This window comes from Thunnus maccoyii, chromosome 8 (assembly GCF_910596095.1).
Source record: "Thunnus maccoyii chromosome 8, fThuMac1.1, whole genome shotgun sequence".
NCBI lineage: Eukaryota > Metazoa > Chordata > Actinopteri > Scombriformes > Scombridae > Thunnus > Thunnus maccoyii.
In genome coordinates, this window is record NC_056540.1 from 29,299,039 (window position 1) to 29,317,248 (window position 18,210).

At 39.4% G+C, this 18,210-nt stretch overlaps 1 protein-coding gene across 1 annotated transcript; it reads right to left on the minus strand.

The window, feature by feature from the left end:
• Nucleotides 1-4,009: 4,009 nt before the first annotated feature.
• hopx (HOP homeobox) lies at nucleotides 4,010-11,490 on the minus strand. Its single transcript, XM_042418106.1, has 2 exons — nucleotides 10,700-11,490; nucleotides 4,010-4,351 (listed from the first exon to the last, which is right to left on the minus strand). The coding sequence occupies exons 1-2, from the start codon at nucleotides 10,856-10,858 to the stop codon at nucleotides 4,274-4,276; spliced, it is 237 nt and encodes a 78-aa protein (XP_042274040.1). The 5' UTR covers nucleotides 10,859-11,490; the 3' UTR covers nucleotides 4,010-4,273.
• Between the last annotated feature and the right edge of the window lie 6,720 nt (nucleotides 11,491-18,210).

The window sequence follows — 18,210 nt, forward strand, 5'->3', positions numbered from 1 at the left end:
ACGTTTAGCACAATGTAGATACACTGTATAAACCAGCGTTGTTCTGGATTAAAAGTCATCCTGATTTACACTGAATGATGTCCGAGCTGAGACCTGCTGTCCGAATGTGATTGCACTTTTGGAAGTGAATTCCTCTTATGATCTGTTTTATCTGTAGTGTAATTTTTCGTGTGCATGGTGCAACTCTGCAAACAACCGTGTCAGGGTGGAGTTACAGGAACTCTCTCCAAACAAAAATCCCTTAGTAAATATTCCCTGAGCAGTGAGGAACTGGCACCAGCAGAGCTCAGTCTGATGCTCCTGTGGTTTTGGACTAAAACCAGTTGGACCAATAAATTCCCTGGACTTCACCGCGCAAACTCACTATTTACTTAATTAACCACCATTTATGCTGTATAAGATGAGGTAAAACCAGGACATCCATAAGGTTTCACTTCAGTTTATTCGCTCATATAAACGATCTGAAACAGAGGAAATAGTCAGATGAAAAATATGGAGCTCCAAACTTTAAAAATCAGCACAGTTGGAGTTGGTGAAATGGGAGAATCGCCTCAAAAATTGTACAAAAATTACAAAAACACAGTTAGAGGTGCAGAAACTGAAAGATAACAAACCACAGAGGAAGACTTTGTGAGAATTAAGGAAACTAAAATAGATCATTTTTTGCCCCGTTGGTGGAAAAAGTGGTGATCAGATGATCGGATCAGCGTCACATTAAGTGGAACAAAAAAGTCAGGTTGCAGAAAGTGATGCAAACTGAGCCCGGCGGCTTCTAAACGACAGATTCCTCACAGCTCCGCAGAGTCCTCTTAGCAACAAACAAAACCAGACTGCATTCAAATTCTGCACACACTCTCGACGGCTCTTATGGCGAACCGTCGCACACTCACATCATCCTTTCAGCGGGAGTGACTCGAGGACAGGAAGACAGGAAGACACAGCCAGGAAGAGCTTTCCTCTGTCATGAGTGATCCGTGCCAGAGAGCAGGAACATTTGTCGCACCGCCAGGGATCTTTGTGACCTCTGACCTTTAACCTCCTCACTTGTTGATTGTGATATTAGTAATTGATATTCCTCTGTTGGTTTCACTGTACAGTTACTTTGGAATATAAATTTGGAAAAATATTTGTCTTTCTGCTCTTTCCACAATACAAACTAATCAAATTAATGTTTAATTCTCTTGCTACAGAGAAAGTAAACTTTTATTTGCTTGCTTTTATTGGTAATCGGTAGAAAATATCAGAACTCTGAGAAATAAACAATCAGCAGAACCTGTCTCCATAAACACAAGTTGTGCTGTATGAGGAGGAAATACCAAGTAAACATGTCACTGTACAAAATAGGGTCTATCAAGTCAATTTTTATTTATAGCCCAAATTTGCCTCAGGGGGCTTTACAATCTGTGAATCTTTAACAGGGAAAAAATGGAAAAAAAACCTCAGGAAGAGCAACGGAGGAAGGATCCCTCTCCCAGGACGGACAGAGATGTAATACATGTGTGTACAGAAGAGACCAAGATAGAAAAATTACAGTATGGAATATGAAGAACATGATCGGGAGGTCCCTCGTTGGTGGAATGAGTCACCAAACTCGGTCAGCAGGAATCCATGTCTGACTCAGAGATGCACCTTGTTTCTGTGAAGACTTACTCACCTCATATGATGGTTTTTCTGCATCTTTCTTAGGCTCTTTCTCAAAAAACAAAGTGTGAGCCTTATGGCACAAGTGGAAAGCTTCTGCTTGATCTGCTGTGGCTTGTATTTTAACCCATTTATGTGTTACTTTAGACAAAACTATCTGCAAAATGTAAAAATGGAAATGTGGAATACCTCAGAAATGATAATATTCCTTCGTCATAGCTAAAATTGTAACAGAGAATGTTGTCAAATGACTTGAGAAGGTTTTTTTCATAATGACGCAGGACATAAACTTCTAGTTTCAGACCTGCTCTCTATGTAGATATAAAGGGCTCATTCTAATGTAACGAATGATTCTTATTTTCAGGTGATTATACACTAATTAAAAACATACGTATGAATATTTTACATTTCTGCCTCGTCTGTTCTGCCAGATGCCACTAAATTCTACACACTGCACCTTTAAACGATGATTTATGAGCAAGGTGCAGAGAGTCAGGGTCTGGGATATAATGTGTGTTTTCAGCAGAGGCTTGAGCAACCCAGCTGCATGTGTGTGTGTATTTGTGTGTGTATGTGTGGTGCGCACACGATAAACAAATATGCTTGTTTTTTTTTTTCACATTCATCTGCACAGAGGGAAACACCCTCAGGCCCCGGAAACAGACGCTAATACTGTGTGTGTGTGTGTGTGTGTGTGTGTGTGTGTGTGTGCTGTATTTCTATACTTATAAGGCTCAAATGTCCTTTTAAGTATTTACACAAGATTAAAATCCTCTAAAGTGAGGATTTTGCAGAGTTAAAGTGAAGATTAGAGTTAGGATTAAGATTAAAGTTAGGAGTAAGCAAAGTGGATGTTCTCACATTAAATCAGTACTACTGTGTTCATACTTTGTGAATGTGTGTGTGTGTGTGTGTGTGCAGCAGATGCCAATGTAAACACTGTCACAACAGTCTGTAAAAAGCCGCAGCGTGTTTTATGAGCGGTGGTGCTACCTGTTGGGTCGGTGTTGGTTTCAGTCGAGCTTGTTGTGCAGACAGTTCCCACGATCAGAGAGTTTTTCACTCCCGGCTCTTTGGCAAGAAACTTCATCCCCTCTCTGTTTCTCCCACCTTCTTCAGCCTCTTCTCACACACACACACACACACATTTCTTTTCTGTCTTGTAAAATGAGCAAGTGGATCTTTTCACTCTTTTCTTGCTCCTTGCTAGTCGTCTGATTTGAATCTAATCTGCAGACAACTGTAAACGTCTTATTCAGAGCAGCAGAATCTGGTCGATCCACAGCAGCTTTCTCTTCAATCTATCGGCATATTACAAATCTCAATGTAATTCAAATAAATATGCAAAATGTGTGGTAACTTGTTTTTATTTTGCACCTGGTTTCCCTGAACCTCGCCGGATCTATTTCTGATGCAAATAACAATTTACCAAGAAGCCCTCCCTCCTGGTTTCTGCAGGCCTGGCACCCAAACCAAACCTTTTATATCACTGAAACCTGTCAAGCTCCACTGCACCTACTTGAAATATATTATTATGTCACATTTTATCATGTTAAGTGATCTAAATTTAACCAGGTATCTACAGGAATAAGATAAAATACTAGAGAGCACTGTTGGGAACTATTTTCAGTGGCGGATTTATACACATTTGGTTCTCTAGTGAGTATTTCCGGCAACAGGACGGTGTGTGAAGGATTGAGTCTAATAAACTACAGTGAGGTGCAGCTCATTTATGTGTTTATAATAGTTTTAGAGATATCAGGCTTTGGCTAAATAGACAATACTTGTTAGTAGGGTTCATTAATTTTTGGTTTTGGTCTTTTAATGGGATTTGCTGACAATAATATCACCAGCTTTATCCTTTAAAGTGGCCTTTTTGAAAATGCGCTCTCTTTGATGGTGGGATCACGTCCTATTTTTACAGAGCTCGGTCACAGGAGAAAGGGACAATGAAATGACATCACCTGTCATTTGTTTAGCCCATGATGCCATTCATGCTCAGTGGGCTCACATGTCTGCCGCCCCCCCACGCCCCAGTCCGCTTCCCCCCCGTCCGCCTCCCCGTCCACTGGAAATGTTCCAGATTCGTGACTAAAAGTTCCTGGATAGCGGCAGCTGATTCCAGCAGCATCTATTGTAATCCCAGCTTTTCCTTACATTTTTTTTTTTTTATAGTCCCATGAACAGGCGCGGGGGTCCAGCTCCGCTCCCTGCTGACAGACGTACACAAAAACAAAGCCTGAAAACAAAAGCACAGTGTCCCCAATAGCCCTCCCGCTCTATCTAAACGTCATCCCACCATTGTATAACCCGGCTTCCTCAGTGAATATGGACCCCGGACGCAGCCTCAAAAGCACACCTGAGTCAGTTTAACTTATAATAACAATATGTTTATTTTATGTAAACATGGTGGTTATATTGGCAACAGCACACAAACACCTTCACATTCCGTAAGTTGAAATAGCTTCATAGATACAAAAAAAGAGAGATGACAGATGGAGAGGGAAGTGTATGAGGAAGGAGGTGGGGAGGTCAGTTCGTCCAAGAGAAACAGGGTCAGCACAAAGCTTCAGGCGTCGAGGAGAGGAGAGGAGAGGAGAGGAGAGGAGAGGAACGCTGTGGTCAGAAAGTCTCAATCCAACACAGAGCCCAGTTCAGCTGGAAGGCCCTCCGCCTCCCTCCACAGTGCGTTACGTAGCTTGAACCATTTCTAGAGGAAACAAAAACACAAAAAGAAAAGGACAAACATAGACAAGGAAGGTGTTAAAAGCAGGTAACAGGACATTTTGTTCAGGCGCAAATGTACTTTGGCACAAACTGCTGCAGAACCTGAAATGCGAGAGCGGTGAGATAACTGGTCCGGCTGACGGAAAACAGTCATGACATAAATATTCCTGAGAATTACACAGGTGGAGTACTGGTATTGTCAAGAATGATTTTTAAACAAAGTACTGAGTTCTCCAGATGTATTGTCACTGCTATTATTATCCTCAGGCAACTGGCTAGATTTACAACCATGCAAACTCAGCTGTCTGCAGGATTGTAAACAGGCCAACCTAATAGCGTCTTTTCAGTGGAAGAAGTACTGAGATCTTTTACATAAGTACATAAGTATCCAAACATTTGGCTGGTACTGTTTATACAATTGGAATATTGATTCATTGACTTGTATGTATAAGCAGCATTTTAAATCTCAAGGTAGCGCTAATGTTTAAAGTTTATACTACTGTTTGTTGGGTAGTCTTATATAACAGCAGTTATTTTGGTTCTAGTACATATTGTATATTATGTGCAATTTCAAGATCCGCAAAATGTTTTTCCTGGTGTCTGTTAGAGTTGCCACTCCACAAAGAGAGCGTATAATGTGGCTATAAACTTTTAGTTTTGCTTGTTAATATTTCTACAAATTTGTATTTTCATCCAAAGACTACAAAACATGATAACTGTTTGGTTAAAGGAATAGTTTAACATTTTGGTAAATACACTTTTTAGCGTTCTTCCAAAACTGACATGAGAGGATATAGAGCTCATGTACTGTCAGTACATACGGAGCCTCACCCTGTCTGTCCGTAAAGCTCACAATCATCTCATTTGTTTAACTCATACATAGACAGAAATGTCATAAATGTTTGATTATAGGGGAGATACATGTTCTAACTAAATGTTGAACTATTCCTTAAAAAACACACTTCCTGGTTTTAATTGTTCCCTAAATCCCACAATTTCCTCCCAGTTTCAAAACAGAAACAGCAAATCTCAGAGCCTATTAACTGTGTCCATGGTAACATAATTAATATGTTAGTAAGCTAACAAGCCACATGTTACACATTGAACTAACATACTGCTGACCAATTTAACATGACCAAAGCTAGCCTGGTAACGGCTATCGAATGCGTATGCTAACATTTAGCACATAACATTTACCATTTTAGCATGCTAACTGAATATGTTAATTTATATCATATGTAGCTTTCTAACTAGCTATCATTAGCCTGTTAATGCATATACAGTTGCATTTCTATGACATAAAGCACAAAGTTCCATGATACACCCTACAACCGCTAACATTAGCATAACAGTAATGCTAATGTTAGCGGGTGTAGGGTGTATCATGAAACTTTGTGCTTTATGTCATAGAAATTGTTTTGGACAGGCTGTTTAGGGTTAAATTATGAAATGTTTTAGATGTGGGACTTTTTTTATTCACGATTTTATGCAACCTGGATTGTTGGATTTGTGAATTAATTTCATTAGGGATTCAGATATATCATATGTTTAGAGCTTAGTTAGTGCGTCAGAAACACAATCATCAATGCACAAATTCAAAAACATAAAAATTAAGATAAAATGAGAGTCACAAAGTGGAGCTTTGGAGTTTCTTCTTGTCTTTCATCTTCATAATTACATTACAGTCACATTTTTTTTTTTGGTGCATGTTAATGCAGTCACTGACTCACAGAGACACAGCAGTGACCCTGAGGCTAAGTTGTATCAGGGAAACCACAGAGGATTAATGTTTCCATCCAATTTTAACAGAGAATGCTGGCACTGACTGGGCCTGTTTCTGCGGGGGCCAGTTCCTTTGCAAAAAGCTGTCAGCACCCTGACTGCTGAGCCAATAACTACACAGAGAAACCCTGACTAGATGATGACTGCGGCACACACCCGTGAACTGCAGCATCACTGTTTTGCGGTTGTCAAGGGTTTCACAACAATGCTGACATCATCTAGATAGCACCGAGGGGGAAAGGGAGGGATCCCTGACGCCGGCCTTTGGACACGAGACCGTCGTTCGCTGTGTGACTGAGCCATGTGCCTGGCAGGAGGGACAGTTCCCACATTTTGTACTTGAAAACACATGAGATTCCCATTTGGAGTTGTCTGGGTTTGCACTCAAAAATGCAGAAACTAAGACAATTCAAGAACTGTCTCTGAACTTGGCTGTTCATGCAAACATGCTGGATTTATTTGTGCACTGTGTTCTGGGATTTCACATTCATTTAAGTCTACAATGCAGGACATTCATGCTATTATATAGATATTTCCTCTACTAATTAAATCTAGTCGCTATGGGTATTATCTTAAAAAATTACATTTTCTCTTCCAGGTTTTGAATGGAATCACTTTTGTACTTTGTTGCTTTGTTGTTAAAATTCAAAAGATCTTTGACTTTCCTTGTAAAAGCATCACACACATGTCATTTCTGAACAATAATGGTGAGATTTACAATCCCCTTGAACTATACAATGGTGCTTGTGTAACTTTTCCCATTGACAAACACTATTACATAACTGTCTCTACCTTCATGGCGTTGACTGCGGCACTGAAAAACAAATAAAAGTAGACTGTGAAAGGAGCTCAAACAGGCCGCTCGGAGGTTGAAACACGTTGTAAATGTTGTTAACGTTAAAGGGGGGGAGTGGTAGCCGGGGGATGTGTTTCTTTAGTTAAACCTTCTCCAATGAGAGCTTTGTTAACAAATCCAAAACACTTGATGACAGGAGGGGTGGCAGGAAGAGAAGAAAAAAAAAAACATCAGCTTGAAATGAAGACAGGTCTTTTGATGAGAGGCCAGACCTTTACCTCACCCGGCCTGGACCGGGCTTCCCTGTCAGGTCGCCCAGCTTCTCCCACCTTTGTATAGGATGAAAAGAAACAGTCAGGCGCCAACACCAGACGACTAACAGGGAGCAGCAGAGTGGAGTTTTAGTTTTACAAAGACTTCTCAGAGCTGCACCGGAGGGAGAGAAACCTCTCTGAATTAGCATATTGTTGTTTTATGGGGCTTTAACATTTTTGTTTTTCATCTTTCAGTAGGATTGTGTTGATATCAAACCCAAGTTTCCATGATACACAGCTGTGTGGCACTTTAACGAAGAGGTTCACAATTTTTCAAGTCTATACTTCTGTGTATTGAGGAAATAAATGTCTTTTTGTTAAAATTTGTGACCTGTTTGCCCCATAATGCAATTACAAGACTGTCTTTGGTTCCACCTGTTTAAATGTACTGCCAGTGAAACAAATGATACCATTGAGAGAAGTTTGTATAAGTAAAACTCCAGTTTTAAGACCTACAGCTGCACTTTGACATCTGACAGGGAAATTTTTGTCCCTGTTTACCCATCATGATGAGATTTGTGAGAGATTTTTTTTTTGTGCCTGTGTAACCGCAGCACTGAGAAATCTGGAGGAACCGGTTCGTAGAGCCAAAAGTGGAAAAACCAGTGCCAATCATGTGTCTGACATACACGAGTTATTGATTGTTGGAATGTTTGGACTGTAAAAGCTGACTATTAAAAGGACATGTGCGCTGTGCCATGTGCAAGCAAGCGCTGTGTCTCTCTACCAACCTCAAACGTTCAGGCCGCCTCGCAAACAAGAGCAGAAATTTGCCTACGAAACGAGCTTCATGCTACGTCAACTCAAATGACAGAATTTACATGTAGGGCTTTAACTCCTGGTTAGCTTATCAATTGCTCATGTTGTTTGCGTGCCAAATCCTAAAGAGGAATAACAACTGATATTTCTTATTCTGAAACTCCGACGTTTATTCTTGCAAAACCAAAACTGAACTGAAAATACTTTTACAGTGATGCACCTATGAGAGGAATGCCGCTGGAGGTGCCTGCATAACTTCAGTACACTCTTAACATGTTGGCTATGAAGCTTCACATCTGGCTCCTGATGTGACAGTTTCACAGACTTTCCAGTAGGCCAGAAACATTCCTTAGATAGACTGATGGTGGGAGTTTTTACATGCAGGAATAGGGAGTGATGGGAGATTGAATACATTAGTATTAATGTGATATTTTATTCAATTAATGGTCAGTGTTTCTACTTTGATCACTGGCTGTAAAAACAGGCTTCAATCTTAATCTAGTTTTTACATTTTTACTGCTGAATGTCTGCTGTCTGGTAGCTTTTTCCTGCTGGGGAGGAAGAGATGTGAGTAATGAGGTTATTTATAAGCTATAACTCAGGGTTCCCCTCTTCCTACAAGGAAATACAAAGTAAAACAGATCAAGAGGTCTGGTAGTTTTTCCTCAAACTCTGATGTGATGTTACATAAACATGACTGCTGTTTTTGAGTCGCTGATGAAAACAGCTGTAATCTCTGGAAAAGCGAGTAAGTGGACTTTGAGTGAAACTACTGTTACGAAGATCAAAAAGCAACTTTTACACTCACACCTTTGAGTGACTTTAACTTTTTAGCATGTTTTAAAATCATTTTACATACAGATATAGTAACATTAAACTAGTGTTGCATTATTTGCTTGAAAAATGACTGAAATGATTCATCGATCGTCAAAAAACAGTTAATTTGTGTCGACTGACTGATTGTTTCAGCTCTCCACTGAGATAAAAGTATTATAAGTAAAGATGCGTTTCCCACATCCAACTTTATATAAATGCAGCACAAACACGTACAGCTATGACGAGTCACAGCACCAGCCCAGAAACTCAGTGTCATTAACAATAAATCCAACAAAAAAAATGACATCATAGTCCCGCCCTAACTGTTTGACTGACACATGATGTCTCCCCAAAGTCATCTCTGTGAAGTCTTAAGTCAACCTAAGCAAATGAATCAGTAGACGTAACTGTGGATCTTTCCCAGAGTTGAAAAGGCAGCAGGAAACTCGACTCTGATATGACTTCATTAGGAAAAACAACCTGCGGCTGCTCCACTGACGGTCGGCGGAGTGCTGCTGCCTTTGTGGTCCGTGTTTGTTTGCACTCAGATGGGGATTATTTCATCAGACCGTGACGTTCTCAACAGAAACATTGGCTGAGATCATCCTCAACACTGTCACTGTTCCCAAACCTGCTCTATTGAAAGTCAGTGGACTTTCTCCGCACTTATCTTTTTGACATCGCAGATTACAAGTCTCTTGTTCTGCTTTTAGATAAACTTGTTCCTACTGATAAATCTTCATGTGTACATATTGTTACTCCCTTCTCCCTGTGCCACTATATGTTTTTTTTTTCCTCAGAGGTCACCTGACTGAGACACTGACAGAGATACTGACAGCTCTCATGACTTGTACTGTAAACTTTCTTGACATTATAAAGTCAAGTTTTGTGAATCTAGGTCTCTTGTTTTTATTGTGAGGGCGGCTGATTGCAGTAAAACCTCTGAAAACTGCAACAAAGTACATTACAAAGTACTGTAGTTAAGTACAGTTTTGACCTACTGTACCCAAGTATTTTTGTGCAACATTAAACTTGTGCTCAACTATATTAAAGACTAAAAAAAATGTACTTTTTATTTCTTTACTAGTTACTTTGCAGGTTAAGATTGGCAAAGTTATAAATTACTGTATGTACAAGTAGTTACAGTCACAAAATGACAATACATGCTTACAAAATTACACATCAGTTACACAACAATGTGACACACTGAAAGGCTCTTTCTTCATAATAAATATTTCTACTCTTTAAGTATATTTGGATTCTAATAGTTGGTTAAGTAAAGGTTTTAATGCAGTGTTTTTACATTGTGGCATTAATTGAAATCATCTTTCACCTCTGGGTGTCCTGAAGACATATGAATACATTTTCTTTTGGGAATTTGTCACTTTTTTTATCCTAAGTGTGCTGCTAAATAAAGTGCCCACATCACAGACAGAGTGGAGACTCACTGCCCTCATGGAAATAAATGATACTGCGCAAAAATTATTAAAAACTTTAGGAATATTAAAGGAGCATCATTGGGAATCTATAGATGAAAATACTATAATCTATGATCATTGGTGTGCTAAAATCATTTAAAAAAGACAGTTAATTGGAAAATAATCTAACTATTGAGCATCAGACATGGTAACAGTCTCCACAGGAATATTTCAGTGACCTATAGCAGATGAGCATGTTTAAATGACCTCATAATTTCTAGGAAAGTGTCACAGTATTCACTCAGGACAGCATGTAACATCACTGTACCGAGACATTGAAGCTCATATAATTCAGCCTGAAAACATATCAAACGTGCAAACTTTAGAAAAACATAATTCCACGAGTCTTTAGGTGAAAGGTTATTAAATATGAAGTTATAACTCACTTGTGTATCCTTCTCTGACAGTCCGCACTCCGCAGCGATCAACATGAGCGTCGTTTCATCCGGATGCTTGGTGACTTTGTTGAAATTCTCCTCCAGCACTTTCATCTGATAGTCCGACAGTTTCAGACAAGCCATCGCTGCAGAAGTCACAGAAGTCATATTCCTACTGTTTTCCTTCTCTCCACTCTGTCGAAATGTTGGAGGGGAGGGGGGGTTGTTGCTAAAAAAAAAAAAAAGGCGGTTTTTCAGCAGCTCAACTTCAGCCGTGGTTGGAGCTCCGGAGCGGGTGAGACGTGCGCACAAACAGCTGGGGCGCGTAAAGACGCGGAGATGGAGAGCGCAGAGCGGCGGTGCTTCACTGACAGCTGCAGCGAGAGGGAGTGCGACTGAGGTGGAGGCTGTGTGTGTATGTATGTGTGTGAGAGTGAGTGTGTGTGTGGGGGGGGAGGCTTTACTACTGTCAACAGAGGCGCGTCATGAGGCCAGTCCCACCAACAGAGCCCTCCCCCCCAAACACAAGTAAAGGAGGAGGAACACGAACATCCAGTCACACCGCTGTGACTTTATGGGATTTTTATAGGATGACAAACTACTACTAGGTTGAATTCAATTATATTGTCCTGTATTGTGAAAGGAGAATTTAAAAAGTAGGCTAATCTATAAATACATAAGAGGACTCAAAGCAAAACAATAATATTAAAGATGCTATATGTAAAGGATTTATGAGATTATTCTGATAGATTATCTTTTTTGTTTGTTTGTAGATAAATAAACCAACCCTGTTGTAAACATTGATTTCAGCCCATTCATGTCTGTGTCCGTGATCGGATCAATGCCACAGCCTCTCTTTTTAAAACTTGGGCTCCAAAATCTGAAATTTTCAAATACTGAAGTTAAAACAATTCTATTATTGTGTTGCTATTTATATAAAAATTAGATTACAATTAACTTAGGCTATAATAGCTTTGAAGGCGCTACCGGGTAAGTAAATTCAAACCCACATTTTTGGGAAATAGACCTACAGTTAGGCTATTAGCTTTCTTGTTGAGAGTTAGAAGAGAGGATCATTGGCAATGTCAGCCTCAGTGTTTAAAGGATATAGCTGGCAATTTTCTATATTTTTCTCATTGTCAACAAATGACATGTACGGAGCCAAATCAACAAAGGATTGTTTATTTATTATTTATTTTTTTACAAGTGTGCATGTATCCAAAGTCTGATATATCTTATTCCTCGAAAAACTATTAAAAACATGTAAATGAGTCACACCGCTGCACTGGCTAGCATGTTCCTGCATTATGAATAGTTTGGTCATGTTAGTTTGTTTAGAAACGGCTCCAAAGACTAATAACAGTGATCACGTTTCCAGTCTCTAGAGAGTAGTTCTGTGCTAGGAAGACGCCACTGAGCATGTGCAGAAATGCTGTTCTGTTTACAGCTTTGCTAGCTTGTTGTGCTACATATCACAGCCTCTTGAGTTTATACATCAACTTTTTAAGATTCCTGTGAGAGGATTCTCATTTTAAAACACATCAGATGGAAACATTAAAAAGTCAGCCAGTGTTTTCAACCAATTCATGCGGTTAGCTTAAGTAGTTAACCGTTAGCTTAAATAGCTAGCTACAGTCGATAAAATCTGCATTTCAGCTGGCAACAGTTGATGGCCGCTGTTTTGGAAATAGGCCTGCTTTTGTCTACCACCGTCTGAAATAAAGGATTCATTGCTTCAAACATTACTTTAGAAATGTAAGCAGTAAATCTCCCCCTGTTGTAAACTGTATTATGTGCCGAGCAAGAACAGAGAGTTTAAAAGGTGAAGCAACAGTAACTGAGGCGAGGGCTTGGAAAAAGGCGTTGATACATTTTTTAACTCTGGACGAAGCCAAACTAGCTGTTTCCAGTATTTATACTAAGCTAAGATAATCACCTCACACCATTAAGGCTCCAGCTCCTTACTGGAGACAGAGACTAATAGTTACGGGAATTCTGGATAACTATAGTTAGGTATACCTCATGAGATAAAATCAATGCCTTAAGGAAGGATAAAGGTCACTAATAAGTACTAGAAGGTACAGACAGGAATATTATGCAATGAAGGACTATAAAAATCACACTATCAACTCACAGCCACATATCCATATGATTATTATGAGGCGGTTGGAGCTTTTTTCTCATTTTTAAACACTAACAAGCGAACAGACTAGAACAGCTGTTTTATTAAAGCCCCCTTAACAATGTTAATCCTAAATATATTCCTATATAAAGGCATATAAAGAAATAATGTAGGATAAATAGACTAAAAGCTGCATAAAAAACATAAATCAGGCATTGTTCATGTCCTAGCAGGAATATTATTAAAATATTAAGGTTAAGATTTTCCAGGCTGGGAATAATTCCCACTTTAAGATCCCAGTTTAATCTGTCTGTTTATGTTCATAAGTCTTATCCGCTCTCATTACTGAACATGTTGACTGACTTGAGGAGAACACAATGCTGTGGGAGGCATTTGTTCAAGCATGACTACAAAAGATAAGATACATAAACGCCTTCACTCTCTAACATACACACACACACACACACACACACACACACACACACACACCCTCATGCAGTTTTGACAGTGCTGTGCTGCTACAAGTGGAATATTTAGACTCACTCATTTTGATCTGACCAAGCATGTTGAATTTCACATTGTTGAAACAGTAAATATGGGCTTGATAACACTCCCATATCCTCAACACAACACACACAAAGACACACACACACACACACATACACACACACACAACGCTTTTTGAAGCTATCTTTGGATTTCGATCAGACCCGTAATTATGTGGTATTCTCACTGAAAAAGCTGAAATGACTGCAAGGCTTCTTGGCGACTTCTTTTTGCCAGGATTTCAGCGCCAACTAATATTTAACTTATAAAAATCCATATAAGTGTCTCACCTGTGATACAGACAAGCTACAACTAGACTAGACATATTTAACTTTAAATATACTTTAATGCAGTCATATTTGCAGAATTTCTTTACTGTTTACTGTTGTGTGTCTAGAAGCATGTACATCATGCTTGAAACTTTTTTTTTTCTACTTTAGATGGGTTTTTTCCCCTCAGTTTACTCGGTGAGGCACAAAAACGTAAGACTCTGTTCTCTTCAGCAGGATTGCGGTGATCTTTGTTTATTGTGAAAACGTAATCTGAACCAACCTGAGGAAATGACCTCAAAATGCAAAGTTTTATGGGTAGAAGGAGACGGATGTTGATATGTGATAGCCGGCAGCTCCTCAGGCATTAAGAACACTGAGAGGAACGAAATGAAGTAAATGAAGCCTTTTTCTTTGTGTCTTTTAAACCGACTGCGATGGACACAGAAGAAGGCTTCAGGGCCTGGAAGTAGACTTCTCACTTCAGTTTGGTTTGCTTGTGAATTAAAGTTTGATTTCACACCTGTAGTTCGGTTCTGTTGGTACAGACCAAAGAAAAAAATGATAACATTAGATTTTTAGTTCTGTTTTTATGTTCATGCTAATTTATTACAAACACACTAAGAGCTATAAACATGAAGTCGTACGGACTGACAGGTAACTCATTCTTTTGACAGTTTTCCCATGTGGGGAAATAAAATTCTGTGTTTATTTATACTCTCTGTCGTCAAAAGGGTCTTGAAGTAATAATTGATCATGCGTAATATTAGTGGAGACCACAGCTCGACCTTGTATATCGTAACAATTAACACTAATACAGATGGCTTATGTGACAGTTTATGATGGGCAGATTAATTCAAGCTACAGCAGATGGGCAGATTACAGCATTTTATGCTGTCATATCGCTGTTGTCATAATTAAGAGTTTCCGACTTGTCAATGTCGTTCACGTCAACATCCAAGTCGTAATTATGACTTAGGATATTTCTGAAAGCTCTGATATATCCGATTTGGTGCTTAACAATACAGAAGTGCCTGAAAACCAAACAAATATGGAAGCCTCATATCAGGCAAAGACTGACGTTCACTGTTAATGTCAATGCAATGTTTAAACTGTAATCCTACAACTACAAACGTCCTGATGACGTGAACGTTCTCAGGTCGTTAACATGAGAATCTTTCCCATCTCATGTGATTGGTCCAAACAAACTGCATTCAAACTTGACTGACTGCTTTCAGAGTTCATTTTTGGTTAACATTTGCACATATTTCTCTAACAGACATGTTGTTATTGTGCTGAAAAGTAGCACCAACGTTGTGTCTCTAACTAGACAGAAATGTGGACAGGAGTCCTCTTTAGAAGGACAATAAGCCAATAATATCCTCACTTAACGATGCAGCATATGGCAATTCTGCTGATAACAAGCTGTCAGTTTATGACAGACAAACACAATGTACAGTTCAGTGGAGTACAGTGGAAAAAGTACACAACTGCCGCTGATTGGCTGCTGATTATACAGGTCATTATCAATGATAAGAGAGGTAAATCCTATCTGGGTGATCCAAAGTTCACCTCAGCGACTGGTGGTAAACGTGATCATTTTGTTCCAACAGCTCCTTCGTTATTGTGAATGATATGTAGTAATAGTGTTTGCACAAGTCATTAGATGTAACCTCATTAAGAGATCCCTTCCTAATGTGCTTTCAACATAGGTGATGGGGGACAAAATCCACAGTCCTGCCAAAAACGTATCTAAAAGTTTATATGAAGATAACATAAAGGTTCTGCGTCCAAATTAGTCATCGTCCTGTTCGAGCCAAATTCCTTCTTTTTGTTATGATACCTCCTCTTCAGCTCAACAGGAAAACACTGTGTCAACACAAAGAGGAAGGGAAAGTGTTACTAAAAAAAGACTAACAGTGAAGGTATCCACTTTATTTGAGTAACTCTGACGGCTTAGACCTCATATTATCCTCTTCAGATAAACTTTTAAATACATTTTGGCTCAAAACGAGGGTTGTGGATTTTGTCCCCAGTCACTTACATTGTAAGTGAACAGTTAGTATGAACAGGAGGAATGTTTACAGTGAGTGAAACCTGTGTCAATGTTCATGTGGGCGCCTGACTATTATTTAAAGACACTGTGACAGCCCTCTCTCTTTCTCTTTATTTACCTTCCTGTAGTTCTCTCCAGTTACACTCTTGTTGTTTCTCTTCCAGGAGTGGTAGCGTCAAGAGGTCTGTCAGAGTTGATTGGCTGCACCTGAGGAGGGAGTTGCCCCAAGGATATAAAAGCAGCACCCCGTCCTCATGGCTTTCACTTAAGATTAGTTTACTTTGAACTTATGTTCCTTTACTTTTACAGTCAACATTTCATGCATCCACTTACCCACTTTACACCACTGATGCCTAACATTCCCATATTTAAGTATGAATTGTTATGCTCAGTTAAATAAATATCTTTTTGCACCCATCATTAGTGTGTGGACTCTCTCATTTGTTGCAAGCCCTGAGCCTGGTTTGTAACAACACACTTGAAAAATTCTTATAGAAACAATGAGTGAGGACTAATGTAAGAAATTAAGGGGGGAATTTATGGACCAGCTGTAGTGAGAAACTGAAAACGTGCAGCACTCTCTGCAAGCTTAACGAACATGGACCCGTATTGTAATCTGCAATCACTCCTTGAGTTGGGGGAGGGGTAAACACTTCACTGGGGTCATCAAGTGAGCACCCTCCTTCCTTGGTGTTTCATCAATAGGCCCACGACACCTCTAGAGGGCTCAGCGGTGACACCTTGCGTCCCAGGTCCACCCCCCTTGGACTCCCATCTCTTCCTGCAGCCTGACAAGGCCACTAAAGCCCTGCAGCTGACCTCCATGGGGAGCACCTGTCTTCTCCACCCTTTTTGTTCTGCTTCGGTTGCTAAATCAGAGTACTTCAGCTTTTTCTGTTCCGTACCCTTCACCTACTGCATCCTCCCATGAAACCGTCAGTTCTATGACGAACAGGGCCTTTTGTGAGGCTGACCACAGGATCAGATCCGGCCTGAGAGTGGTTGTAATAATCTCTGGTGGAAAGGTAAGCTTCTGGTCTAAATCAGCCTTCATCTTCTAATCTTGGGCTGTATCCAGAAGGCTTGATTCACTTCCTGCAGTTGACCTCCTTGGCACCTTTCCTGCTAGTACAAAGGCCACGGTGCCTGAGAAACCAGGAGCCTTGTTGTTAAATATACTGTGTCATCACAACGGCTGGTTGGTCGTCACTTTCATACATTTAGGTTGTGCAATTTGATTTGTTGCCTCAGCATAAAGCTTTTTGGTCCATAGGAAGTCTTGTATATTGCATGAGTGTTGCATTAGTGTTGTATTGTCTTCTACTGCACCGTTTTGTTGTGAGTTATTTACTTTTTAGTGCTTAATTGTGTAATTACTTGAAGACCAAAAAAAACAATCATATCAAAAATTAAAATCAAACTTTCAAAATATGAATCTGTTATCAGTAGGACAAACTTAAAGGAGTATTTGAGAGCTAATTAATAACTGTGATAAAACAATATATACAAAAGATAAAACATTTAAACTAAATCATTCTAACACTATAATATTCTACAGTCATGTTTGCTACTTTCTGACATTACTTTTCAATAAATGAGATGTATGTTGGGAAAAAGAACCTCAGATGTACGTTCTGTCTTCCTATGCAACAGCAAATCAAAAACTTTTGGCATTTATATCTCACAGGGGGAGCTTATTTTGCTGCTGAAGGCAAAAGCGCAGAATCCTCCGACAAATAAACACAGATATTTGACGACAGACTGCTGAGACAGCGAACAGGACGGCAGCTTTTATGCCTCCCTGAGCTGAGCAGGACGTCTTGTAGGTGTGGGATAACAGGATTTATAACAAGCCTGAAATAGAGAAACGCCATGATAACAGTGAGTGTCTGTGAGTCCACAATAGATATGAGACCGACCTGAGTATAAATAACACAAGTCATGACCCTTCAGTTCCAGGCAGTGCAGGATAGCAGCGAGCTGATATTTCTGTGTCCTGATGGTGATCCGTACGTTGGAGAGATTTCCGCTTAGAAAGGAAAAGAAGCAGCTAAATATGTATATATATATATATATAATAAATAATCCTCAACCTAATAGCAACTAGAGCTATTCAATCAATATGATCCTTTATCGACTGGCAGCAGTGTCATATTATGATGCTATCATCATGTATTGTGTTTCAGTTTTATAATTTTGTTGTCTTAATTAATAATTTCGATCAACCTGCAAACAAACTTTATTTGTATAATAACTTTCAAACAGGATGGTGCAATTCAATTAATAGATGACTGTAGAGCTGAATTGCTTAATCAATTAATTAATCACCAACTATTTTGATAATTGATTAATTGTTTTCAGTCATTTTTAAGAAAATTATCCAGCTTCTCAGATATGAATATTCTGGTTTCTTTAGTCGTCTATGTTAATAAACTGAATATCTTTGGGTTGTTGGACTGTTGGACAAGACAAAATAAGACATTTGGGGACGTCGCTTTGGCCTTTGGGACATCATTTTGCACCATTT